The sequence below is a fragment of the Epargyreus clarus genome, unplaced genomic scaffold (genome assembly GCF_041222505.1).
Source record: "Epargyreus clarus isolate Ecla_fem2 unplaced genomic scaffold, WU_Ecla_fem_2.2 ptg000026l, whole genome shotgun sequence".
NCBI lineage: Eukaryota > Metazoa > Arthropoda > Insecta > Lepidoptera > Hesperiidae > Epargyreus > Epargyreus clarus.
Genome location: NW_027332233.1, coordinates 16,718,556 through 16,742,851, shown reverse-complemented (window position 1 = coordinate 16,742,851; position 24,296 = coordinate 16,718,556). Strand labels below are relative to the sequence as shown.

General features: G+C 35.1%; 1 protein-coding gene across 1 annotated transcript in view; it reads left to right on the top strand.

The window, feature by feature from the left end:
* mmd (disintegrin and metalloproteinase domain-containing protein mind-meld) overlaps window positions 1-24,296 on the top strand; it is a 544,021-nt gene that overhangs the window by 288,795 nt on the left and 230,930 nt on the right. The window contains exon 4 of the mRNA XM_073088069.1: window positions 11,379-11,429. Coding sequence (XP_072944170.1) covers window positions 11,379-11,429 — 51 coding nt within the window. The remainder of the gene's footprint in view (window positions 1-11,378; window positions 11,430-24,296) is intronic.

The following is a 24,296-nucleotide window of genomic DNA, read 5'->3' as shown; positions in this document are numbered from 1 at the left end:
TTTTGACTAACGTTAGTCGTAGCTTTGTTGACCATAAATAAGTTCAATCAATTAAGTCAATTAAAAAGTTCCATAAAAAGCAGTCACCACTTGATCTGCAATATGTGAACTACTTGAAGTCCTTAAAATACTCAGAAGTTATGTACGCTGTAAACCCATAAGAACATCATTTCATTTCATTTCATTTCATTTCATTTCATTTCATTTCATTTCATTTCATTTCATTTCATTTCATTTCATTTCATTTCATTTCATTTCATTTCATTTCATTTCAACAACTCATTACTGTCCCACTGCTGGGCACGGGTCTCCTCTCATAATGAGAAGGATTAGGCCATAGTACACCGCGCTGGCCAAGTGCGTATTGGTAGACTTTACATACCTACATACCTTTGAGATTTTTTTTATAAATCTCTCAGGTAAGCTGGTTTTCTCACGATGTTTTCCTTCACCGTTTAGCAAGTGATAATTAATTTCTAATACGCACATAACTTTGAAAAATCAGAGGTGCGTGCCTGGGATTTGAACCTCAGACCCCTCGATTGAGAGGCCGAATTACTTAACCACTAGGCTATCTTACCACTAATTAATTTAGTAATCCTTTATATCAAGGATTTTGGATACATGACCTAAACAAAAAGACACTTGCAATCGCTCACAGATTAAAAGCCAAGAGATTGCGGCACAAATCTGGGAATTCACTCGCTCCCGTTTCAACATTTTTCATTCCATTTTCGGGAGTTTCGAACATTTCTCTTACAATAATTTTACAACTAAGTAACCGAGCGTCAAATGCGTGAAACGGAACGTTTTCAATGTCCTAGGGTTGACTGATAAAATGGAACAATCAATAAAATATTCATATACTTACAAAAGCGTGATAATATTTTACGTAAGCTTGTTAGATATATATATTATTACACTAAGAAATAGTTTAAAATATATATTTTTTTTATATTATAGGAGTAGCAGACGAGCATGCAGTCCACCTGATGGTAAGTGGCTACTGCCGCCCACGGACATCTGTAATCAACCCCAGATAGGATTAGGTATTCCTACCTGAGGTCAGCCACAGATGCGCTGCTACCCCTGAGGACTAAGCTGGAACGCCTCGGAAAAGTCTGTCTCCCTTACCACACCCTTCAAACCGGAACACAGCAGCGCCTAACACTGCTGTTATTAGGTAGAAATAGGTGTGGCGGTGGTGCCGCCGCAGTCGAACCACAAAGGATTCTACCACCTTCAAATATATTAATTTACTAACCAAATACCTTGCAGACAGGCTTATGTTAAGTGTTAAATGTTTGATAATCATCATCAAGTATTCTCAAGGATGAGACTTATCTACGGTCGGTTACACATGCGTTTCTACCGGAATAAATAAGTAGAGGGATAATTTGGAACATAATATATTATACCTTGTTTATAGATACAGACATAAATAAAAACCAAAGTTATTTCAACTGAATGTCATGATAAAAAAAATCAAAATAGTAAATTTATAGAAAATAACTAGCCTACTTTAAAACCGAAGCATTATGATTTTATATTGATTGACAAACAATGAAATAAATTCAGAGTTGACAGCCCTAACTAAGAATGAAGATGGCGAATTTCGTGACAACCATTACCGGGATTATTGCAGAGGTATTTTCCTTATTTTTGAACCGAACCCCGAATGAGAATTCCTTACAATGGGAGTCAGAACTTAAACGCTACTTTGCGAATATCCAGCGCTTCCAACTCTACAATAGAGTATCTGTAAGATCAAGTGTAGCTTTAATCTTAAAATAGTTTTGTGAATAAATACTGCTGTTTTACTATAAATACTACTTTTTGGAACTCAAAAATAGAGTTTTTTTGTCATATTGAAGTAGGAAACGAGCATTCAATTTGTCTAATAAGTTAGTGGCTACTGTTACCATGGACATCTGTAATCAACTTCAGATAACATAAGAGCCGACCTAAAGTTGCCCCGAGGAGTTTGAAACGCCTCGGATAAGTATGTCTTCCTTACCATACCTTTCTAATGTATTAAGTAGACTTAAGATAAAAATCTTAGACGTAAGTCAAAAATAGACGACTTACGAAATTACACAAACTAACGATAACAATGAAACTATATTTTAAATTAAACTTAAAAATGTAAACTAATATTTTTTAGGGGAAGACGTTTTACTTTATCATTAATTACATCGTGCATAATTATGTATGACGAATAATGAATTATTTATCATTAAATATTGCTTTGGCTTTATGTACTTATCTCTGTATATTTGAATTATCGACGTTACTAATCCGAGAGAGAATGATTTAATATTCAAATATTGTATTTAATTCAGACACGAATTTCAGGCTACAAAATACAATTTCAAATAAATGGACACGGATAATGAAAACTACAAAATGAGGTACGAACAGATATTATTCACTGCACGTTGCGAATGTGGTTACGAAATTCGTATAACGCATACCATTTGACGCATAATAATTCGGCATATGCACGTAGCTTTCAAATGAGGTACAGTCAGCTTCAATAGTAGGTTGACACATTAAGATTTCAAAAATAGGTATACACCCAAGCGTTCATAAGTCGGTTAACACCCATAGCGTCGTAATTTGAGTAACATAGCACAGTGTCAAAAGTAGGTATAACCCTTCGTGGTCAAGGTGTCAAGGTAGAACCCTTTGTGATTCGACTCCGGCGGCACCACCGCCACACCTATTTCTGCCTAATAACAGCAGTGTTAGGCACTGCTGTGTTCCGTTTTGAAGGGTGTGGTAAAGTAAATACTTTTTCGAGGCATTCCAGCTTAGTCCTCAGGGGTAGCGGCGCATCTGTGGCCGACCTCAGGTAGGAATATCTAGTCCTAACTGGGGTTCATTACAGATGTCCATGGGTGGCAGTAGCCACTTACCATCAGGTGGACTGCTTGCTCGTCTGATACCATTATATTATAAAAAAAAAAAAAAAACACTAGCGCGTCAATAGTAGAGTAACTAACTTTTGACACTTTGCGATGTTACTCTAATTATGACGCTATGGGTGATAACCGATTTATGAACGCTTGGGTGTATACCTACTTTTAAAATCTTAATCTGTTAATCTACTATTGAAGCTGACTGTACGTTTATTAAAAATATACCTGATATGCGTTTCTAAATAGTATGTTGTTAGTGATAACTTGATTTAACTATGTAATCCTATTTCTTTCTTATATAGCACTTCAAAAGCATTGTTGTGTTCTTGTGTTTAGGGGGTGGCATCGTATCAATAGTCGATCTCAGATAAGACTCCAATCACCAGCTTACTGCCAGCTGGCTTCCAGGTAATTGATTCTACCTACCCAAACGCCAACAATACCAACAGCCTTGTAAACACAAGGCACTGCCTGGCAAGGCAAGCCTTGTCTACAGCTTGTGAAGATCACAACATATGTACAAAAATAAGCAACCTCGGGCGCGTTCGGAAGTTGTGCGGGTGACGGCTAATAGCTAAACATACGCGTGGTATTTGAGAAGGTAGCTTAAACTGTCAATTCTGATAGCTAGCAATAAATATCCAACTACAAGGTTTAACTTACTGCGCCCTACAAACCAGAACGCACAAAAAGTATTATTTTTGTCTAGTAAAAGTTATTTCGTCTATGTGCTTTAGATAATTAAATTTAGAGATTACGGTATGATACCATGTGACCAATACAACTAGCGACATCTGGCAAGCAGCGGAGTAACTTCCCGCAGAATTTTTTCCACAGCTCATGGCCTTCCAAATTTCGCATCCCCTCCACGTAGTACCGACGTGACGTCAGACGAATTACCTACATTAGATAGGGTAATTGCAGCGTAAATGCAAAACCTCATTTGTATTCGAGGAGCGGCTTAATCGCGTAGATTTCTCTCGCTTTTTTCGAGGGGAATGAAAGAATGCTGTGTATTGTATTGTCTCGGGCGATTATTGCAGTGTTTTTGGGATCAAAATTACAGAATGGTGGTAACTGCTTCAGTGTCTTCTTAAATTACGAAATAACGGTAATGTCTGAACGTCCCCTTAAACAGAATATGATTGATTGTAATCTATGAAGCTGGCTAAGTGCTGGCAGTGTGGATTAAATTCATATGAGAACAGTATAGAAAACTCTTAGGCATGCAAAAATACATTCAAAATTATCTGTTAATAGTAAAAAATACTCAACATATATTTATGAAATACACTTGTTGCACAAAAATCAAATTAAATAACAAGTAACTTACATATAGTTAATATAAATAAAGATATATACTTGTTAGCGCAGAAAATTTGTTTGTATCTTTCTTTATAACCTGATTGTAAACATTCAACCGCTCTAGGCGTTTAATTAATCATTGCAAGCTTTAAATGCGGTGATGATATATGAAATACAAAACTCGTTTGTTGGTTAACATGACGTCAGATATTAAAAATTATGACTGTGTTGGAATTCCGGGAAATATTACAAAGGCAATGTCGAAAACAATGTAGACGCATACAAAAGCAGCGGGCGTTCGTCCGAGGACATTAACTATAATTAACTTTGTATAAATTATGTTCCGAGAATTTTATGTTCTATAGTGAAATGTTACACTTTGACACGCTTACAGAAAGACATGACCTTTTATGAAATTAAGTTAATATTTACTTTTTATTTGTAATTAAATTGTGGGTGGTTGTACTGAGGAGCTGGAGGTTAGCTACCTCCTGCCCGACCGTGGTTTGCACCATGACAGGTTATCTATTCCAGTTCCTATTAGCCCATGGGAGCGGCTTCGGGTGTACCGATATACATATCCTACACCGGTTAAGACCTTTGATGGCGTGTGTGTCTTCTGCATGCTTAACTCAGAACTAACTTAACTCAATAGGTAACTCTTTATCTTAAGACCAGGGCCGGATATGATGATGAAATGTCAAAATAAAAAATATATATCAACTTGTATTGCGATATCGAGGACGCTTACCCTATTTTTCTCGTTTCAATGTGTATGAAATTCAGCTTATTTTTGTATGAACATGAATTATGACGTAATATTACAAAGGTAATTTTGCAAACAATGTTCACAACACAAGAGCAACGTTCGTCCGAGGACATTAACTATAATTAACTTTGTATAAATTATGTTCCGGCCGCTTCCGGGATATTTCGGGATAATCACGGATGTTAATTTGAAAAGTTTCATTTACTGTGAAATGCTTAGGGTCGAAAATAAACAAAAATTCGTTTACTAGAACGCGAAATTATGATAATTTTAATATATTATATGTCAACCAAAAAAAGCGAAAAAACAAAATATTTAAATGTATACTTACTGTAACTTATCGGAATTATTTTAAATTTAAAACTTATCTATCTACATTTATGAGACCCTTTTTTCTCTTCTCGCAAAATTAGGTATATACTCAGCTGCATTTCTATTGCTAGAATAAAATAACACTCTATAATTATTACAGAATTTGGTTAATATTAATGTACGTCAAAACAATCATTAGAAATAACCCTTGACATTGTTCGGTTTCCCGACGAACCATTAATTTACGTTCAATCATTAATCTTGGATAGTGTAATCAAGTATGCCCTATAACTACTTTAATACAACGGTATACAGTATCAGGCCGTAAATACTATCGAGCTTAAGAAAACTTTCGGCTATGATCGGCAACCTTCGGGTTAATGAGCGCCAATATTTATATAGAGTTGTTATAAGTGGTTTTTCTTGTTGGTATACTTTGATTGTTTACTAAAATGTTAATGTGATATAATATTAAAATTGTGCCAATCTTTTTAATTCGTTCCATTATTGATATACGAGTATTAACATATATTTATTTATTATGAGTTATTATTTATTGGAATTGAAGGATAATATTATTATATGTTGAATTTGACATACCTACCGAGATAATTGTATTATAAAAAACTTAATAAGAAAATATGTTATATATGAAACAATATATATATTGTCAATGTATTAGCATCTAAATACGAGTATAAATAAGAAGACTGTCTTGCTCCACGTTTATATATAATGAGTATGAGTATTACAACCCTCATTCCTCGGTTAGAATTAACTTGTAAGCACCAAGCAGTTAGTTTTAATTAGTGAGGGGAAAAGCAATTTAGCTGAATTTGCCAAAAAGAGCCGCCTACCTATTACATATTAACTTCTTAAAAGGTTAAATAGTTATTAGGGGTTCAGGTAAATTTGTGGCATTAACTTTCGTAGTAGTAACAATTAAAATAAATGTTTTAGCATGGTAAATAGCCTGTAAAGTATTAGGCGATGTCTTAATTCTGTCCTTGTAGTTACGGGACCAGAATAGGGCTACGGTATCCTCTGCATGTCGTACGAGGCGACTAAAAGGGGGCTTCCGGGGTTGCGGGTGGCAAGAGTGGGAGCTCAAACCGCCCGGCCAGCAACCCCGGGAAGGACGGCGGTATGTGTGGTCGCATACCGTCGTGCACACCAGACGGTGTGGCGAGCATCAAGCTCACCTGGGCGGAGCCCAACGGGGCACCGCGCTAAGAGGACTCTCCCGAAGTCCTCTACGCAGCGCCGAGGACGGCCACCAGGGGGGTTTTATTGCGGTAAGAGTCTCACATAACCCTGTGTCGCTCCCACGGCACCGAGTACCTTTTGAAGGTTTCCCCCTCATTAACAAAAAAATAGGCGATGTCTTAATTTACGAGAATGGGAAATTTCTTTCGAGGCACTTCTTTTGATATGCAAAAGAAAACTATTTTACGTATATCAGTTTTGTTCGATCTACCTAATTTTAACCTGATTAACAATGAGTTTGTACAGGTGGCTCTCATATCACTCATTTGAGAATTTATATAGGGAAAATACTATAAAATAAAGAGCTGGAAACATATACATTTTTCAGTTGACGAAATTATTTATTCATTATTTACGGCGTTTTATTATTTTTGCAATTTATTTCCTTTCTTGTCATTATACTAGAAAACAATATAACCTGTCGAAATCAATATTCATTCACCGCGCCCTAGTCCCGCGTTGGGCGCCAACGCCGCCCGAATAGCAAATCGCTTCCGTTGGCTTGGATAATGGCCGCTGCACTTCGACCTGGCTCCCTGACCCGATCTGAGATTGTTAATTAAGCTCCTCGTTCAGACGAGAATCAACCATAATATATATTATGCCAGATATACATGCCAGATTTTTCTTATTATTATTTTTTTACACGATTCAAAGTACTTTCTATTCTCATTAATTATGAAGATTATTCATATAATTAAGTAATTTATGAATTATTAAGTTTTACATGTTAAAAAATAATAAATTAATTATAAATAATACTATGTTAATGTTTTGCTATGCTAATGATAAATGTGAGAAAACCTAACGTATATAATACTGGCTTACGCCCGCGACTTCGTTCATGTCGACTTTAGGGTTATAAATTAAGGGGTTTTCTATGGCTATATGACACAAAATTAACGGAGTTTAAGTTAAACAATCCTAATTATATATACCAAAATCTAATTTTGGCCATAAAGATAAAGCTAGGTATAAGTAGTGTTAATTTATTGTTAGATTGCAAATAACAAATAAAAAAATATAACACTTTACAGTAGCAACATGCATTATATACTATTCGCCATTGTACCATAAAACGAAGCCGTTGAGCGCAAATTGTTTTGAACACACACACAACATACGGTATAACAATCAAAATCAAATAATCATTACTTACACACATGCCAGGTATGTGACGTCGTTGCTTTTAACCCAAAAACGCGTGACCCTCTTCCAAATTGACCTTAATTGGGTATTTCCTGCACAAAAATGTTTTTTATCGTTTTTCTTCTGAATATGCGACCTTTCGCGATCTAATATTTGACTATAAATTAAGATTTCCCTTTGATACCGTTCAAATGATGTTTACCTAATTTATTGATGGGACACGGGGCCGGAAGGAGGGTAAACAAAGTGAGTGACTTATTGAAGTTAAATTTCTTTAGGAGTGTTTACAAAATTTTCTACGTAATTTAGTGAATTGTTGTCATATCACGCTCAATTCATGATCGACCAAAATTATATGAATTTCTTAGCTTAATGTGTAATATTATTATGATACGGATAATAGTCGTTTTTACGAAAATTCTTTCTTCGTGATAGTAGGTAGTATATTTTAAAATATTTTACTACGATAGAATGACTGAAAATTATTAATATCCGTGCTCAATTTAAAGTATCTAGTAAGTTAATCTTTTTCCAGCCATAGGTTACCAAAACATGCAATAAAAAGTCAAATACACACATGACTAATACGCATAACTACAGAGTTAGGTAGACAGTAATAGCGTCATTGTCGCGGGCATGTTAAACTTTATACAACAAACAACTCTTTACAACATATTTTGACGCCCATGTCTCACAACTTAAACTTAAATATTTGTCCAGTAAACTAAACGGGCCCCTCGTCGTACCGTAAAAGTTAACGGCGATATTTTCAACATCATATTATTTAAAGACCCTCCCTTTATGCACTTGTTGCATAAGCGACGAATTGCGATAAGCGATCAGTAAGCGATTTTATTTGCGAGTGGTGTTACAACGATTTTCCTATACAAGAAACGAATGCTTGCAATTGTTATTTTGTTTAAACACGTAAGACAGTACATAAAAACTCAAGTTTGGTATGATTATTGTATAAATAAAAATAAATTAACAAAACATATGAAACTAAAGCCTAGTTTCAAGAACCCCGAATAGAATAAATAAATAGATTATGCTTTTGTGGTAGAAGGAAACTCGCGTTCCGTGACAACTCTCACTTAGCTGATTATTGAAAAACTACAATTATGTCCCAATATGGAATGTCTAACGCCACTTATTCTTCATAGTTAAACACTTGCCGAAGCGGTGGTAGCTAGGTCATTAAAAACTCAGAAACAATCAAATCAATTCCAAACAAACTCCATTTGAATTTTGATTTTTAAATAACACTGCTATAGAATCAGGTTACAAAAAGTCGCTTATCGCCTTCCATGAAGCAAGTGCCTTAAACTGATGTTTATACACGCTTATTACTCGTGTGCGATAAAGTGGAAAAAACTGACGTCCTCGGTAATAAACACCTCATTCGCTGCCCGTAGTGTGCTTTTACTTAATATTTACAAGCATGAGTATTCGTGTAATGACAGTAATTATAGGGAGGGTAGCCCGTTTCAATGGTGTTGTTAATGCTTACTTACTTACATACAAAATACTATTATTTTGACATCTCTATAGATGTCATATAACCCAAAAATTATACGCTTTTCATGCGAAAACTTAATAGGTGGAGCGAATATTTAATAGATAGAGATATAGATAGAGTATGTGATGGTACAGTGACACAGGAATGTAATTTTTAATATTTTCTAATGTTAATGTAATCCTTGTGTTAATTTTTGTTCATATGTATGATATACAGGGTGAATTTTTCAAACGGGCCTTCAGGGCCAAATCCGAAACTATAAGGAGTTACGAGGTAGATTTTGATAAAAACTAAAACTTATTATCTAGCCGGGAATCGAACGAGTTCATTTTGAAAATAAAAATACAATGAACTCGTTCGATTCCCGGCTAAGAAAAAATATATTTCAAAAAACTAATGATGCAGTTTTAGTTTTTATCAAAATCGGCCTCGTAACTCGTTTCAGCATTCTTCGCTAATCCTTATAGTTTCGGATTCTGAAGACCTATTTGAAAAATTCACCCTATATACGATATATATCGGTTTGGAAGTCTGGACGAGGTTCTCCAATTTTAAGTAGTGAAATGGCTGTAGTTGGTGCAACTTAACCAAATTGCATTAATTAATGCAAATATTTAGGCCAGTTCATAAAAATCTAGTCATTTCAAAACAACCATTCTTCCGATAAGATGGCAATTACAAAATATTATTAGCTACGAGTATTAAATAGGTATTTCCAAGAATAAGAACAAAGAACGGATTAACTAGCGTCGGCTGTAAAGGTATTTAATGAATTCGAACGGCTCTATTGTTCGACTTGTTTACATTCGCGATATTTTTCATTCCATTTCTATTTATTTACGAAGAAAATAATGTTGAGCTACCAACATGAAGCAATGGAGACTGAATTGTGAATGAATTTCACATTTAATATGATACAGTACAGGTTGCCTTTGTGGAGTAAGAATTTAATTTACGTGCTTCGTGTTTGAGTTTTCACGTGTTACGAATGGGAGTAGAGTAGAAAGCAGTTATTTACTGCTTTTAATTTTATATATTCATACAATCTTCTCATTTTCTCTTCAGTCTGTCCCTCAGTGCTCAGAGATATCATTAGAATTAAAAAAGACGGTGAAAATTGGAACACATTTATTAATTATTCTCCGTCACTAGGGTAATTTATTACGTACTAGCTGACCCGGCAAACTTTGTACCGCCTCAGAATCTATTTATGAAATACTAGCTAACCCGGAAAACGTTGTGTTAACATATAAATAAAAAAACATTAAGGGTGAACAACCCTTATCTTTTAGGGTTATGAAAATAGATAGTAACCGATTCTCAGACCTGCTGAATATGTATATAAAATTTGGTGAAAATCGGTAAAGCCGTTTCGGAGGAGTACGGTAACCAACATTGTAAGAGGAGAATTTTATATATAAGATATTCATATTTACTCATCTTTTAACCCTTCTCTGAACTTCCACAAATTATTCTAAACTAAAATTAGCCAAATCGGTCCAGCCGTTCTTGAGTTTTGCGAGACTAATGAACAGCAATAGATTTTTTATATATATAGATGTGCTACAATAATAAATATATATGTTAACTGTAGTGTACTCATAGTTTGTACAATAAGATGCATTGTACTACCCACGGTTTGTGTAATAAAAGTAAAATTGCAACCCGTCTGTCGATTCAAGTCAGTCCTGTAGCATTACCATGAGTTGGCATAGAAACGCCACTATAGAAATTGTAAATAGAAAACTATTGTAATTTTGCTAGTGAATAACATAACTACTATCGTTACGATTTCTTGACAACGTCTGTCAAATTAATGACTCATGGGACCGAATTTGTATGGCAATAGATCATAATGACATTCGCTAGCGATTTGATTTCGATAGGTTTTTTACGTATCGAGTTACGCCACTACGGATTTTAGTTCTACGAGTAACCACCAGAGGCGCTGTACAATTTTTCATACATTTATTTTACGCAGTCGCTAGCGAGTAATACTTTTGTAAACTCATGGTAGTGCTACTGCTTCAGTAGCGGTGAGTGACGGACGTGCTACGTCTCAAGCGCACTAGCTCCTTGATCTCCCTTGCGGTCGAATGCCCAGATATAACACTAACTGTAGTTTTGTTTGTTACAGAAGCCGATTATACACTGGACGACTCGTTTTGGAATGAAGAAAGTCCTGTCGGTGAGTGGCTATTAGATTCACATTAATTCAAATCATAACATAATGAAAACAATCAAGAATAATTCTGTTTTTCTTTTTCTGCACTTTTAATTGATTAACGCGAGTAATTTTCAAAAATCATGGTCTGGTTAAAACTGGTTACGCGTAAATTCATACATGAATCACTACTTAACTTTAAAACTACATACGACAAAAAAGTTGAAGTCACAACTTTTAGAATTAAATTAAAAGTTAGTCTTAAATATGCAATTTTTAAATTTCTCTTTTTTACACATTTTTGTTTTAAAACTAAAACGTAGCTCATGTCAGAAATTTTAGATCGAGGTCTTTCAGCTTGTTATTTGAAAGTTATTTTTATGGTTCTAACATTATTTTAAAGTAAAGTGTCATTCAGTCATTTCATTTATATGATTATTGCACCAAAAGAGCATTTTTATGTTTTAGCAACCGTATGTGGTGAGCCACTACATTTCTAACGTAAAATTACCACCGCTTTGGCTGCTAAAAGATTGGCAAGCTTTATTGTAAGCCTTTTATAAGAGAGTATACGAACCTGCAAGGATATTGTTTATCTTAAACGTTATCAACATTTCGAACATTCAGAATCAAAGACAGATATTTTTCTTTCAAAAAATTGGACTACGATGAACTTTACTGTTCTTGGATTTTTAATCTCTTTTCCGCTATAGGTAAAATACTTTCACAATCCACAAAAAATAATATCGGAAAATTTACATCTTTCAGAAAATATCATTTCTTACTTTGACAAAATTTTAAGATTTCCCGACTATTGTTTTTGTAAACCTTTTATTCTATATTAGGTTATTGTTTTAATATTTGTCACCGGACAATACAATCTATGTCTTATATCTTGGAAATAAGTCCGATTTTAGATTTCTAAGCTCTGTTCGGTGGACAGACGCGTCGCCATCCCCGAGGACAGTTGCCTGAAACTTTCTGTTCAGTCGCGAGTAACAACGTAACGTGAAAAAGCGCTTAAAATAAAAAATGTTACGAGTCCCGGTTATGGCGCGGTTCGCTCAACTCAGGATATCCTGGAAACGGTCGTTTTATATCACGCCGTGTGCTTAAGAGTTATGGCTTTGCGGCAAATAAATTTTATTTTTAAAAATCCCTGGGAAAATAACCAAGCACCGCGCGGACATTTTTGTTTCGTGTAAAATATAATAGAACACGTACGGTGATGTAAAAGTTTCTACAGAAATTGTATTATAAAAATGAACGTCAAATTTGTATTGTTATGTGTGGTTATAAAAAATAAATAAATGAATGAAATATATAAAAAAATCAATTCTATTAAACGGTAACTATTAGAATTGTCTTATCGATTACGTCGCTTCTAAAAATTAACAATTATGTTTCTGTTTTAAATGAAAGCTCTAAAAGACGTTATTCTAACGTTATAATATCTGTTATAACATATAACGTTGCAGCAGCGTTGAAACTGTAGTCGTACGTTATTTTACGTCCATATTATGGTCCTCTAGCACCGCATTCACCGTCGCGGCTTAAGCACGCGGTATAAAGCTACCGGCATATCCGCAGGTTCGCTCCGTCGTAACCATTGACTCCGCTGTAACTTTATACTGCGATATAATTTTTGCTATTCATTTTGTAACCTGTATTTTCATATTTTTATAATGCTATACGTATATCAAAGTGTGCATGATTAAGAAGCCTGTGTCAGTATAAAAAAACGGTATGTTTGTTCATTTAAGTCTAAAGCCTTGAAACGTAATTATTGATTATATAAGTGTGTGGGAATTTCAAATAAATTCAATATAAAATTAAAATGGTTCTAATTTCTTTTGCTATGATTTGTTTACACCCGTCAAAAATCAGAAATACTTATTTTATTAAGCGAAATTCAATTAAACATTAGTAAATGGACACTTTTATTAATATAAAATTGATATTAGACGTTGTTGTTGTTGAAATTGTTGAAGGTTGGAAGAACCCTTTGTGGTTCGACTCCGGCGGCACCACCGCCGCACCTATTTCTACCTAATAACTGCAGTGTTAGGTGCTGCTGTGTTGCGGTTTGAAGGGTGTGGTAAGGGATAGCGGCGCATCTGTGGCCGACCTCAGGTAGGAATATCTAATCCTATCTGGGGTTTATTACAGATGTCCATGGGCGGCAGTAGCCACTTACCATCAGGTGGACTGCATGCTCGTCTGCTACTCTTATATTATATAAAAAAAGACGCCGTTGCTATTTGATATAAAGCTAATAAATATATTTTCTTTTTGTAAGTCCCTAAATATATTATCATGAGTATCGAGACCGAGAGAGTAAGTATACAGGTAAATACATTTATAAAAGTCGTAATACATGACGATATGTCGGTAAGATCTAATTAATTCCACATAATGTCCCTTAACAAGCTCGTCTGAATGAAGTGAATGAACGGCCGACCCACACAAGAGGACCCACAAGGACGCATTGAGTAGACTTCGTCATTACCGACGTCGGTCCCTTCCAAAACGAGAAAACCACGTTATTTTCACAGTTTCAAAGCTTTCGACACACGGCTCACAAAGCTGCGTATCTCGTTCATAAAGCAACAAACTGGCTCGAGCCGGCTAAAACCGGAATCGTAACCGCCGTGGACCGGTTCGAACTAGTTTACGAATCTAAAGCGAAGCCGCTTTGATGTGGGAACTTTGTGGAGTTTGTTAGAAATATTTGCATATGTTTATGTTGGTATGTCGGCGTTTTGTTAACTTTGTACATGAATGCGTTTATGATAGCATAAATTATTTCGTGTCGATGAGTTTTTGAGTGTTATTGAATGAGTACTTCGAAAATTAATACACGTATGGAATCGGGAATTTATAATAATTATCGAAATATTTACAGTTTGGAACTACGAGTGTATTAAAGGATGTTTTGTATTTAATGGTCTGGTATGGAATGCTATAGCATACTCCATGTTAATGTTAAACTTACAATCATAATGGGCAAGACAAAAAATAATGATTTGCATTTTATTGTTCATGTGTGTATGTAGCTTGTGAAGTATATGCATTGTGATGTACAAGATGTACATGTATAAAACAAATTATAATTTATCTCACAAGTTAAAGTTTAACAAAAAAAGTTTTTGTTTGTCAACTTAATATAAATCCATATAAAAAAACCGTTAATATTCGTACTAAAGTATTGCCACCAAAGATTACTCATGTAACATTCGAGAGCAATATAGAACATTGAAACAAAGAGAAAATGAGGAAAGGATCAGCTAAAATAATGGTAATATTCTATACGACAAGAATTCCATAATCCGAAAGCGTGGCCGCGGGCGTCTGCCGTATTGACTCAACTTTTTCATACGAATATCGTATTACTGTCGCATGGTAATAACATCTGTGAAGAAGACATTTTTTAATATCTCCCTTTTAATAAATCATTTCTTAGATTTTGGATCTCGTGTTACATTTGTCGTAATACTTCGTCTCAATCAAGATTTAGTACTTTTTAAATGTGAGATTATAGTAACCGTGTTTGTCGTTGATATGTTGTAAATTGCAAATAATATATTGTAAGCTCTATAAAGTACCTCATCTATTCAAGATATCTCATCTTATTAGAGATCGCATGTACTCGTACATAGATCCCTCAGTGGAAATGACTATTCAATATAGTGTGGGCTGTAGGTATACTCATTTACTGATTCCGGGAATTCAGTTGTTATGATTTCTATCATCATCATCTCTCATCCCACTGTCGAGCACGGTCTCCTCTCATAATGAGAAGGATTAGACCATAGTCCACCGCGCTGGCCAAGTGCGTATTGGTAGACTTCACATACCTTTGAGATTTTTTTTTAAATCTCTCAGGTATGCAGGTTTCCTCACGATGTTTTCCTTCACCGTTTAGCAAGTGATAATTAATTTCTAATATGCACATAACTTTGAAAAATCAGAGGTGCGTGCCTGGGGTTTGAACCTCGGACCCCTCGATCGAGAGGCCGAGTTTCTTAACTATGCTATCACTTGCTTGATTTCTATAATGTCTCTTAATTATTATACCCTTCCAAAAAGAACACTGCAGCCCTGGAAACTGCATTTGGTTTGTGCATTGGCCGTTGGAGAACCACAAAGGAACTTTTTCACTCTGGACTCAGCTCTTCTAGCTAAAGAAATATCCAGCAATACTCGTATATAAAACAGTTTCCAACTCGTCCATACCCTTTTTTTTTTTTTTTTTTTTTTTTTTCTCGAGGGGGAAACCTTCAAAAGGTACCCGACGACGTGGGAGCGACGCCGGGTTATGTGGGATTTTTACCGCACTAAAACCCCCCCGGTGGCCGTCCTCAACGCTTGTTGGAGAACTCCGGGATCTCCAACGGAACACAACCGGAGCCCTCCAAGCGCGATGCCCAACGGGCTCTACCCTGGGGGAGCAGTTTTCGCTCCTCCCACACCATGTATGTTTACGACGGTATGCGACCACACATACCGCCGTCCTTCCCGGGGTCACTTGCTGGACGGTTCGAGCTCCCACTCTTGCCGTCCGCAACCCCGGAAGCCCCCTTTTAGTCGCCTCCTACGACAGGCAGGGGATACCGTAGCCCTATTCTAGTCCCGGAACTACAGTACTCGTCCATACCCTGGGTGACGGTGTGGCGCCGACGTTCTCACTACATGCTATTTTACGACAGCGCCGTACGTTAGTATAGTGGTAGGGTTAGTGTCAGCGTTAAACGTTACTATTACGTTATAAATACAGCCTTAGATGAGTAAAATACATAGATTGACTACACACACATCTTGATACATAGATACAAAATTGACATTGTTGCGTAAATAAAGTTATGCCACGTGTCCATTCTAAAATGTCCCTAAAATGTTTGAAATATTTATTTATTATGCAAATTACATAGTATTAGTTATTTATAAGCAAATTTTCTCTAAAAGTATTTTTATTTGTCAGTAAATCAAACAATTAATGATAAAATCATTTATTTGTGGCTTTATTCAATTTCAAGGCGGTGAAGTATCTTTCTAGTTTACTTATCAAAGGATACAGCTTATAACACGCAGATCTATTTACTGTAGCTGTGCAACAGATGGCTCGACAGTTTTGAGTTATTGCGCTGAACTGATGCCGGATTTAATCTAAGTTTTGAAGCATTTAGCTAAGGAATACGTTTGTATCAGAAACATGTTGCACAGTTACTAGCTATCACGTCAGTCATAACGTCAAATATTGTCTGAAGTAAAAGGTAGTAAAATAAATTCTTCATTAAATCTATGAAGGGGGTAGAATCCTTTGTGGTTCAACTCCAGCGGCACCACCACCACACCTATTTTTGCCTCATAACAGCAGTGTTTGACGGTGCTATCTTCTGGTTTAAAGGCTGTGGAAGGAGACATACTTTTCCGAGACGTTCTAGCTTAGTCCTCAGGGGTAGTGGCGCATCTGTGGCCGACCTCAGGTTGGCGTTGATTACAGATGTCCATGGGCGGCAGTAGCTCACTTACCATCTGGTGAGTTGAATGCTCGTCTGCTACTCCTTTATTATAAAAAAACAAATCTTTTAGGAATGTGTTTCGGTACAATGTTAATTTTATTAGATTTTAATAACGGCATTAATAAAGTTAGTAGGTAATTATGGTATTATTCTTATCTTATCTGTTTATTTATGTACTATTATGTACTCTTACTTACTCTTAATATAACTTGTTTTACTTTAAAAATGTGGGCCCTTAATTTTTTTTATACTTACTACTTTACCTATTACTTTAATTTCTTTTCATCAAAGTCAGTTAACTAAATGTTTTTTACTTATCACTTTTACTTTTTAGATAATTTTATAAACCAGTATAAGTAGACGCTTGAATACATAATTTATAATAATAAGTAATAAAATGTCTAGTAAATATTTAGTTTTCGTTTTATTTGTCAATGGGACTATTTACTACTCTACTATATATCAATGAAGTGTTTCACTTTCACGGTCAAATTTGTAAGTAATTCTCAATTGTAAAACTAGTCACGTCGTGAAACGTTTGTCCGATGTTCACATTTACATGTCGCATGCATTGACATGTAAATTATTGTTCAAGACAGCATGTCATATGTAGCATGTCGCATGTAGCATGTAGCGTGCAACTAATGCTTCACGTGACGTCGATTTCAGTAACCACTTCATGTTTGTTGAATAATAAATGAATGGTATTCGTAATATAACTAGTTTATCGACCACATAACCTAGACTAGACCTATGACTAATCAGACTAATCAATATATAGTCTTGTAAGAGTATAATCATGTGTTTGATTTTCTAAAAAATATATTTTGCATTTTGACAATTGTCTGAATGAGAAAAAAAAGGTATGTTTTTCTTTGTCATTCCCTTCATAATTATCATCCGTCTTTCCAACTTAGTGCTTGCGGGGTATCAACCCATCTATGGCTGACCTTTGGTAGAATTCTTATCTTATCTCGCGTGAGCCACTTAGCATCAGGTAGACTGTATTCTCGTTTGCTACTTCTATATTATAAAAATACTAAGAATAAAAGCAAATGAGATTCTGTCTTAACCTTTCACAGTGTACCTCATTAGCGACTAGTCCTTTTAACCATTGTTTCACTTCTAACATAATAGACCCTTATTACTGAGTGGGCTGTATGTTATTGTTGTTCTAATTATTTTCTTGATTGTGCTCATGTCAACTTTATTGTAATCTCGAATTAATGTTTATGATTAAGACATGTATTTATTTTTACTAAGAATTATCTTTATAAAATATTATCTACATTTCTCCCGAGTAATACTGTCATATGTATATAGCCGTTACATAATTATAGGCCTTATAACAGTAGGTCCAAGCAACGTCTTTCAATCAAGACTTGAAATAATAAAAGTGGGAGGAATATTAGCTAAGTTTGAGAAAAAATACTAATAGTAACTTTATTCGAGTTTTGATTATGACTGAAATAAAACCAAAATTTATTATAAAATGTCGCTAAAAATCAAGAGTTTTAATAAGTTTTAATAGCTCGGCTATAAAAAGGACTTTAAACTGCTTTGCCATGAACTTCAAGTGATAGATGATCAGGGCGACTAGCTTAAAATACAAATGTATGAAGCATGCACGAGGGATAAGCGAAATTGGAGTGCGCTCCAAAACAACTAAAAGGTGGCAAAAATCACTATGGTTTAAGATCCCAAATTATCGTCTTACGTACATTACACGATAGTATCTCTTATGAAGATCAAACTCGGGAAACTATGTTTTATTATAAACTAAAGGAAAAAGGCTTATTTTTAAGAATTTGTTTTTCAAAGCTTTCACGTACGAGTCATTTTTTAATTTTTAATTAATGATAGTCTGGCCAAGATCCTTTGTATATAAAAATGAATATCTAGTAGATTGGCAACTTCATTTTTAATATTTAGCGCGCTAAGTGTGATATGAAAGGTTTTATCCTTAAACGCTTAGGTGAAGGTCGTCGCTAATTCAAATCTACTATTGTCACGTCACTATGAACCCAAATGGGTGACCGAGCGGAAGATAGTATATAGAACAGAATCCGACTCCTTACCCCGTACTCCCGATTCATTATCGATTGTAAGACGAGTCACGTTCCAGGCGTTTGGACGGTATTCAAATCTACATGTCGAATGCATTGACATGCAAATTATTGTGCAAGATGGCATCCGAGCCACATGTGATGTTCAATATGACATGACTCCACATGCGCCGTGTTCGTTTGTACCACATTTATGTTGGACATGTTTCATGCATATGTATTATATTTATATGTAGAGTGAGCATTGATATGCAAATACGATGCGATGCACACATCTTATGTTTGAAATGGAATGTAACTACATATATGTTACTCGCTTTGTTATTCTTCGTTTTGTGAATGTTTTATGTTTCAAACTTAAATTCTTCTGAATTTATTTGATATTTTTAAAGTTGGATTTCTTTGTTAACACTGTTGTACTTTGTTAGTATTTTGTTTATTATGGTGTTCATTATTAATAGCAGCTGCGTACTTGCGAGCGTTATTCTTATAATGGATACAGAAAAAATAAATAATGTAACAAATTGGGATGGAGTATTTTTTTCAAAGTAGAAAAATATCGTAACTAGTAACAAACTGAGGTATGATAGTTTGTTTTAAAAAAAACTTTTAAAACAAACTATCATACCTCAGTTTGTTATTGGAATATTTTTTCATCACATCCCTAACCGAAAAATAACGTTATCCCATTTAACAGACCAAAACCAACTATAAAACGAAAGAAAACTACAGCGATCTATTAAAACCGACATAAAACAGCTATTACACCAAAACACCACGACAGTAAAGTTGAAGCATTCATAAAAATAATTCCTCTACATGATATACAATTCTCGTTCTCGCAGCGAAACCAAGTGGCGAACAGTCCCGCTCGTAAACTTTTCATGGTTGGCCACGCGGTTACGTGGTATGTGCTATGGCTTTACTTTGTGCAAAAACTGTAATATAAATACTATATACTTTGATAAGTAAATATACTTCGCCGCCTTAAAATTGAATGAAGCCGCAAACGGCTAATTTGTCAGTTCTTTTTTTAATCCTTGACAAATAAAAAACATTTTTAGAGAAAAATTACGAATAAATAACTAATATTGCCTAATTTGCGTGATAAATGAATAAGTACCTCAAGTATTTTAGGGACATTTTAGCATGGATACGTGGCAAAACTTCATTCGCAACTATTTCAATTCTCAAAACTGGTAACATTTTCTTGTTAGGAGTGAGAAATCTTTACTAATCTATGACTATACAACATAAAAAAAATATTAAACGTCATCATATCACCCTTTGTTGTCCTACTGCTGGGCACGGGTCTTCTCTCAGAATGAGAAGGATTAGGCCACAGTGCACCGCGCTGGCCAAGTGCGTATTGGTAGACTTTCACATACCTTTGAGATTTTTTTTTTAATTCTCTCAGGTGTGCAGGTTTCCTCACGATGTTTTCCTTAATCTTTTAAGCAAGTCATAATTAATTTCTAATAACATAACTTCGAATAATCAGAAGTGCGTGCCTGAGATTTAAACCTCGGACCCCTCGATCAAGAAGCCGAGTTTCTTTACCACTAGTCTATCACTGCTATATGTTATTTTTGAACCTCGGACCCCTCGGTCAAGAAGCCGAGTTTCTTTACCCCAGGGCTATCACTGATATATGTGTGTTAAACGTGTTCCGGTTTAAATGGTGTGGACTGTGGATACATACTTTTCCAAAGCGTTTTTATTTAGTCTTCAGGGGTAGCTGCTTTCCCACATTTATTTCTGTCTTTTATCAGGACTGTTGCATAGCAAATTTCAGAGCTCTAAGCTCAAAAGCTATGTAGTTTGTAATCAGTGTACAATGTACAACTACTGTGTACATATCAGTACAAACATCGGGAACCCGGGAGTTAAATGCATGACCGCTAGTGGACAGATCTCGTGCATGCATCCGTGTTTCAGACCGACCGGAGACGCATGTTAAGTCGTCACTCCCGGATTTTATCATGGGTAACAGTCGTTAAACGCGATTTATTTTTTTAGGTGCAAGTTGTAAACATTCTGCACGGGTTGGCCTCTTACCCATACCTAAAATAATTATGTAATGTCTTAAAAATAAAGCTTAAATAAGAAAATTAAAGCGTAATTTTTTATACCTAGAATTTTTAATAATTGGAGTAGTAAACTAGCATGTAATCCACCTAAAGGTAAGGTACCGTCGCCCTAGGACATCTCCAGATAGAAGTATTGTTCTACCTAACACCGATTAACGACCAGCCTTGCCACCTGATGACTACGAAAGTCGCCTCATAAGTCCGCCAACATCTATACTTACTTTAAACAGCAAAACTTAAATCTAAAAATCAAACATAACATTTTAGTTTTTATTAAGTTCGAAAGCTTAATCTACATAATCACCGAACTAATCCTAGCAATAAGCGCCATAATGAAATGCCTAAATCACGTCGCTATTGTAAATTGTAACAACCAGTTACTTAATAACATATTTAGGCCGGGGTTAGTGTAATAAGTCCATGATTGGTGGTACTGTCACCGCCATAGACACGTTGTGCGTGTGACAGCACATTCGAGCACATTCGAGCCAAACTAACCCGTACATTTTCGGTTGTAAAGCCTAATTTTAATTCTAACCCCAGAATTGTACTAGTCAATGAAGTAAGCGAAATCGAGCCTAAAAGCAATCTACTATAGTTACGATTTTAGTTTAGTTTAGTTGTACAATAAAGTGAATTGGATTCTGAAGTGTTGTGTTTGAAGTTTTGACTAATGAGACATTCTGTTCTTTGTGTATTTTTGACAATCTTTTTTAAAGTAATGAAGCTTTCGATGTGAAATAGTTTTAATATTTTTTTAGTTGTATATAGAGATCTTTATGGAAAACTTTCGAATGTGAGATTTCTTCAAACAAGTTTAAAAGTGGTAGAACCGACCACGGAGCTGCCACCGCAACTGTTTATGTGTAATGTAATATGACTTTCATTTGAATAAAGCGTCTTAGTCATGATGATTGCGCATCTGTGATCTGGTTTAGGTTAAACCCTGCTCCATATGAGCCATCTACGGGCGGCAGTGCCATAATTACCAGATGGATTGCATGGTCCTTTGGTACTTTGCATTAAAAAGACATCCTTCCTGCTATAAAGTTCAAAAAATCATAATCTGAATTACATTCTCACGGACTATTACTGTGAATTGGTACAGTAACAAACACTGCGAGACCCGCACAAAAGTTGGTCCTTCAGACCGAGACTTCAAGAAATAAAATAAAAGTTATCCAAAGTTTCTAAACTGAAGGGTCTTTGATATTTCAAAAGACTTAAGATAACGGTATTTCTATAAGATTCCACTTACTCCTCCAACTTTGTTAACGTGCATATGACAAGCGCTAACTTTTAACTGCTTTTATCAAAGAATATGAACTTTTAACCTGTTTTATCACGAAGCCAAGTTTTAACCTGCTTATGAAGAATTCAACGTCGAGTCGTTTTATAAGAAACGCTCAGTACCCTTACCATGAGTTTTCAAAACATCCCACAATTTTACGTTACGTTTACTCAATCCATTATTCTGTTCCGTTTGCTTAGTAGACTGAGTGAACGTAACAATAAGTAAGTGATCAAGTGTTTTTGTCTACCTCACATTTTCGAAAAAAGAGAGACAAAACAAAAAGCACCATTTATCAATTTAGACATTTTATGTTCCGTTACTGACACTATAGTTCTGATACAATCCGCTAGGGGCGCTGATTGGAAATTGTATGGGCAAATACGTAAACAAATACCAAAACAGTCATATTTGTCAAAAGGTAAGGGTACAGGTCGCATTTAAGGGAAAATCTTTGAACAAATTCAATTCTCGTGCAGCTGGCAAGCGGTAAAGATGTTGAATCTACTCTATAATACACATTTGGAGTGGCTTCGTTGTTAAAAATAATGAAGGTACCGACACCGACATTTAGAAGAATATTTTCAATGAGAAGGTACCACCGACACACGTCGCACCTATTTCTAGTGTGAAGAAGTACTTGTGAAGACTGGCGACACTTCTGTGATCAGATTTAAGTAGACTTGGTTGGGTATGGGCGGCTGTGACTACTTACCATCAGATGGACTGCATGCTCGTTTGCTAATTCAACCTTATAACAAATAATTTGATCCAAAAAGTACACACTGATTTAAATAAAATTAATAATATAATAAAAACATTAATATAATTAAATTTTTATCTATTAACTCTTAAGTCTCATTAATTGGATAAAAAGATAAACATGTTTAAAACATACATTTATAAAATTTATTTCTAATATTTTTCACTAACTCGCTTCAAAAACGTCAGCTTCAACATTTTTCTTTTCAGTACTTCTACTCAAGGTGGAACATTTTCTTTATGAAAACAATTTACAACAAAACTTCAACACGCTAACCTCAGCAGTAACCCGGTAAGGTTGTATAAAATCGTTAATCCCGGAAAAAGTTTAAAAGTAAACTCTAAAGTACGTAACAAGCTGGGTTTCAAACCGCTTGTATCATTGGACGCGATGGAACGATACGTTCGTTTTATCGCATTGTCGTCGAACTTTTATTTTTTTATTGAAATATATTGTTATAGTCTTATATATAAAATTCTCGTGTCACAATGTTAGTGTCCGTACTCCTCCGAAACGGTTTTACCGATTTTCACCAAATTTTATATGCATATAGATAGTAGCCGATTCTCAGACCTACTGAATAGTTACTACATTACTATTCAGTAGGTCTGAGAATCGGCTACTATCTATTTTTCATACCCCTAACTGATAAGGGTTGTTCCCCCTTAACATTTTTTTTATATGGCAACACAACGTTTTCCAGGTCAGCTGGTGATATAAATCTCCAAAGTTACCAATTAAAATATGCTCACAAGTATTTTTAATTAATAGAAATAATTACAAGTGTCAATATCAAAATATCTGATATTATTACGAATGAATATAATTGACTTCAGCCGTAGAGTATTGTTATATTATTAGGTTTGATTCCCAGGTAAGAATCTCTGATTTTCAAAGTTATGTGCGTATTCCAAGTAAATAATAACTTTCGTTACCGGTGACCTAAAATATCCTGAGGAAACCTGCAAGAAGAGTTTTATAAACAAAAAAAGTCTGAAGGGTGTGAGTCTCTCAATTTTTACTTTTCTGAAATCGAAAATCTAACCTAACCTATCATAAATCCCTCTTTTATGGGGAGACACCCGCGCCTAACAGTGGGACTGCAATGGATTATCGACATTAAAAATACACTTTAGGCATTCAAAGCCAAACACTAAGA